We start from the raw sequence: 4,847 nt of genomic DNA on the forward strand, positions 1-4,847 counted from the left end.
GGCCATGTTCTGTTATAATCTCCACCCGGCACAGCCAGAAGAGGACTGGCCATCCCACATATGCTCTCTCTAATTCTCTCTTTCTTTCTCTCTCTCGGAGGACCTGAGCCCTAGGACCATGCCCCAGGAATACCTGACATGATGACTCCTTGCTGTCCCCAGTCCACCTGACTGTGCTGCTGCTCCAGTTTCAACTATTCTGCCTTATTATTATTCGACCATGCTGGTCATTTATGAACATTTGAACATCTTGACCATGTTTTGTTATAATCTCCACCCGGCACAGCCAGAAGAGGACTGGCCACCCCACATAGCCTGGTTCCTCTCTAGGTTTCTTCCTAGGTTTTGGCCTTTCTAGGGAGTTTTTCCTAGCCACCGTGCTTCTTAACCTGCATTGCTTGCTGTTTGGGGTTTTAGGCTGGGTTTCTGTACAGCACTTTGAGATATCAGCTGATGTACGAAGGGCTATATAAAATAAATTTGATTGATTGATTGATTTCAGGATGTAATTGAAAATTCCGGGGGAACAACGGTAGCCCTGGGGAAGCACAGAATACGTGTACTGCTGGTTTTCGTAAGTGAATGCAAACAGAGGCTGAGACCCCTCATCCAGAGGAACGCTAAAGAAAGCATTAGCAAGGTCCACGACAGTGAAATATTGGTGTTTCGGCGACAGATTGCTCAGGGTGATGTGTGGATCAGGAACAGGTAGGTCAACCCCCAAAGTAGCTTCATTGATAGCTCTGAAGTCTTGTACCATCCTGTAGGTTTCACCATCTGCCTTCAGAACAGGCAGAATTGGGGTGTTCCATGGAGATTGAGTTCGGTAAATGCAGTTAGCTCCCAATAGCCCCTCAATAGTGGGGCGAATCCCCTCTACCTGCTCAGGCTTGAGACGATATTGGGGTCTGTAGATTGGAGGTTGAGACGGATCCAACAGGGTGATGGCAACTAGGGTAACTTGTAGTTTGCCCACATCGAAAGGTGAGGTACTCCAGATAGATTTGTCAATGGAATCCAGCAGTGCTGTAGACGATGGGTGATCTGAATAGGGTTTACCATGGTGCCTGGGTAGGGCAAGACGCTCAGGCTTACAGGTTTCTTCCGTGTCTACCATTGTTAGTCTCCACATGTCTTCAGTAGTAGCTTTCATCAACCCTGGTGTGGAGGTAGGTACCCATTGGAGTTTCGATGCTCGACGTATCATAGGACCCAGGCTTCTGGCTTCATGTCCATTCCCCACTGCCAGTGTCACATGGGGTGATGAGTCAGGCCCCAACAGATACCAGGGCTTCAGATGAGAAGGTAAAATCACAGGGGCAGCTACCCCCTCTGGTCCACAAACAATTGAGACACACCTAATGGTTGGGGTTTGGTGCATCATGTTTTCATCCCAATCATCAGTGTAAGGTGTATTTTCATCCTCAGTTACATTGAGAGTACAGTGTAACTCAGCTTGGGGAGTCTTGTAAGGATGTAGAGTATAGATAAGCTTTCTCCACAAGTTAAACTGGAACTGTATCTCCGGGGTGGAGGGTCCATTTTCCAGGCATTTTAGCCAATAGATTTCCTGGGTCAGGGACAGTGGGGGAGTCGGTAAAATGGGAAGCATTAACACTCTTCCCGTTGGCGTAGGTCTGACTGACACTTCAACTCCGTTTTCGGTGAGACAGATGTAACACCCCATTTTACAGAGTAGGTCTCTCCCCAACAGATTAATGGGACAATTAGGACAGTATAGAAATTGGTGCCTCAGCTTTGAAGGTCCCCACTGGAAAAGGAGAGGTTCAGTTTTGTGTTGTGTTTCCGGTCTTCCCGACACCCCCACCACCTGTATGGAATCAGTAGACAAAGGCTGAGGAGATCTGATCGCAGAATATGTACATCCGGTGTCCACAAGAAATTGATGAGTGACACCTCCTACTTCACACGTGACAGTAGGCTCCGTATATACAGAAAAATGTTGGACCTCCGCCTCGTCAGGTGGTGGTGGGCACCTTCATTCCCATGGAGGGTATGCTTCAGACATTCCCTGGAATGGTACTGGAGGTGCTGGTTGTCCTGGGTGGTTGTACACAGGTTGTGGATAGGGGGATCCTGGTGGTGGTGGTGGTGGTGGTCCCGTCATTCGAGGTGCACCCCTTCCCCTAGGGCCGTATCCTCTTCCTCTGTTCATTATGAACTGCTGTTGTTGAGGCGTCAATGGGTACGGGCAGTATTTGGCAAAATGTCCAATTTGGTGACAATTGTGACATTGGCCAGTAGGTCTCAATCCCCACTGCGGATTTGATTGGGGGCTGTAGTATGTTGTAGTAGGTCCTCTGGGTGTGAAGCCTTGGGCAGGATAGGCCTGAGGTGGGTAAGATATTGGGGAAGCAGCGTAGGCTACAGAGGTTGGTGTGCTAACTGGAGCTGCCCCCGCCATCATTTGTTTCACGGTAGCTTCCACCACTTGTGGAATGATTTGGTCCTCAGCCAACATCTGCTTCTTTGGCTGTGCTGCCTTTTGGGCCTCTTTAAGCTGTATCTTCAGCAGTTGTACCTGTAGAGCTTTCACCTCTGTGTCCGCAGCTCCTGTATCCTTGCAGTGCTGGGTGATATGGTGGTGCACATGGGAGTTGAATTGGGTTAGTGGCATGGCACATAGCCCGACTGTGTTTCGCAATTTAGTCTTTACAGTTCCCGGTGTCCCATTCACCACCATTTCTTTCCACATAGCCATGGAGGTTTCTGAGTGGTCGAACGGTTCTCCATGCACTGACCTCCATGTTGTCTTAGCCCTATCCAGATATTCGGCTGCCTGTTCTCCTGCATGCATGGTGAAAGATGATAGTGCAGCAAAATTCTTCTCGGTGGGGTAGGCTCTTCTGAGTTCTGCCCATAGTTGAGTGCGATACTTCTCTGGTGGAGTGGCACCTGGGTGGGTCCCCAGACCAGCGGTATTTATCAATACATTCATGGTGGTGTGATCGGTTGCTCTTGCCAACAACGCTTTCATGTCTCCGAGTGCCAGCCGGAATCCTGATGTGAGGGTCTGTAACTGTAGTAGCCAAGCTGATGCTCCTCCGTGGAGACTAGGAAGTTGTTCCATTATGGCGGTGAGGTCTTGCATTTTCCATGGCACATATTCTTCGGTTTTTTTGTTCTCACTCAGTCTCAGAGGCATTTGTAGTTCTTGTTCTCTTCTTAGTTGATTTTTGTCTTGTATGCGTTTAGACCTCCTAGGTGCCGGTCTCGGCGGTATCTGTCCATGCAGGTCTTCAACATCTCCCAAGTAATACCCATTCAGTTGCCATGGTCCACCCTTTCCGGTTGCATGTCTGTGTTCCGCATTAAGTTGTAGGGCAGCTTGCCATACTTCATCAGTTGTCACTCTTTCTAGCTCATCTTCGTCCTCTTCCTCAGGCTCGTTGTGTGAATAGGTATATTCACGTTGGACATCCACTTCAGGACAGGAATGCTCATGCTCCCCACTGTAGACAGTAGTTCCCCTGGTTCTTTCGTTCAGGTGGGATCTGGCTGACCCAACACTTCGAGATGCAGGGGATCTGATGGAGTCTGGTAGCTCTCTGAACTGAATGGAAGGCTTTGACTGAAAGGAGTGAGACGTGAGTGTCTGATAACTTGATGGCTGCAGTAGGCTGGTGTTCATTAAGGGTTCTTGGGAAAATTTGAGTGACTTACATGAGTCACGGCTCCTTTCTCCCACGGTTACCTGTCCTTCTCCACATTCTTGTAGGCTTCGACCCCCATGGGGTGTGGACACCAATCCGCCTTCTAGAGAGCAGGGGGTGGAGGGTTGTCCTACCTCCTCACAGTCTATATAGCCTCCAGTCAAATGCATTGACACCTGTCCCTGTAGCAGGCCTTCCTCGATGTGGAGAACTGGTGCCTGGATGGAGGGGGCTGAGGGAGCTTGGGTTGTCAATGAATATGGTGGTGGTTGAGTGACCTCTTCTGGTAGCTTCGGGTATAAACGTGGCACAGGAGTGGGGGAGACTGCTGCAGGGGCCAATTTGACTTCGTCACTCCCCTGTGTCGCCTCCATTGATGACTCCGCCTCCGCCCCAGCCACTACCCCCATCACTTCCGTTTTTTTGTTCAGTTGTGCTCTACGGGTCTCCTCGATAGCCCAAGTGCCTATTCTCAATTCAGCTTCTGCTTTCTCTCTCTGTTTAGTCCCTTCCTTCTTGAATACATGCAATTTGTTCTGTTCTATCTCCCTGTCTTTAGCTTCCTGTAATGCTTCACGCAACTCGCCTTCCATTGTGCTAAGCTGGACCCTATTTGGCGTTCCCCCTACTAAATAACCTGCCTGTGTCCACTTCAACTTCAACCCTTCCCAAACCTTCTTTATTGACTTCCACTGTTCCTTTCCTCCTGACCTATCTTGCATACGTTGATCTAGAAAATCATTGAATTTTAATTTTGGAGGTTGCGGAGTCGCCATTTTAGTTTAATAATATTTACGTGTTTTTTGGAAATATTTTGTACACTCTCTGGATATACTTAGCCCGTCACTGGCTCGTGCCAGTGATGTATTCTTAGGAGACACTATTACTCGTACTCTGTCTTAACTCAGAGCCTCTCCGTCATATATCCAGAATTTTCGGCAATAATGTTTTAATGATTAAACACGAGCCCCCAATTCAGGAAATGATCTTCAACATTAATGTTTTAACAATTTGGATAATATATATATATATATATTTTTTTTTAGAATTTAGGAAATACTTTTTTCCACAATAATTTTAAATATTGGTAATGATATCAGGGACTTGTGAAACGCCGATTACATTTAGTCTATAGTCAACACACAAATATTCTTACATGGACATAGTCTTAAA

At 47.8% G+C, this 4,847-nt stretch overlaps 1 protein-coding gene across 1 annotated transcript; it reads right to left on the reverse strand.

Moving 5' to 3' along the window:
* Positions 1-557: 557 nt before the first annotated feature.
* On the reverse strand, positions 558-4,645 carry LOC149975496 (uncharacterized). Its single transcript, XM_090208340.1, has one exon. It carries the CDS (start codon positions 4,448-4,450, stop codon positions 2,000-2,002), a length of 2,451 nt encoding a protein of 816 aa, XP_090064466.1. The 5' UTR covers positions 4,451-4,645; the 3' UTR covers positions 558-1,999.
* Between the last annotated feature and the right edge of the window lie 202 nt (positions 4,646-4,847).

Source organism: Oncorhynchus mykiss, chromosome 18 (assembly GCF_057628025.1).
Source record: "Oncorhynchus mykiss isolate SJ-2025 chromosome 18, ASM5762802v1, whole genome shotgun sequence".
In the NCBI taxonomy this organism is placed as follows: domain Eukaryota; kingdom Metazoa; phylum Chordata; class Actinopteri; order Salmoniformes; family Salmonidae; genus Oncorhynchus; species Oncorhynchus mykiss.

Coding starts and splice junctions, on each gene's coding strand:
- LOC149975496 (XM_090208340.1), bottom strand. CDS start 4,450: ATGGCGACTCCGCAACCTCCAAAATTAAAATTCAATGATTTTCTAGAT.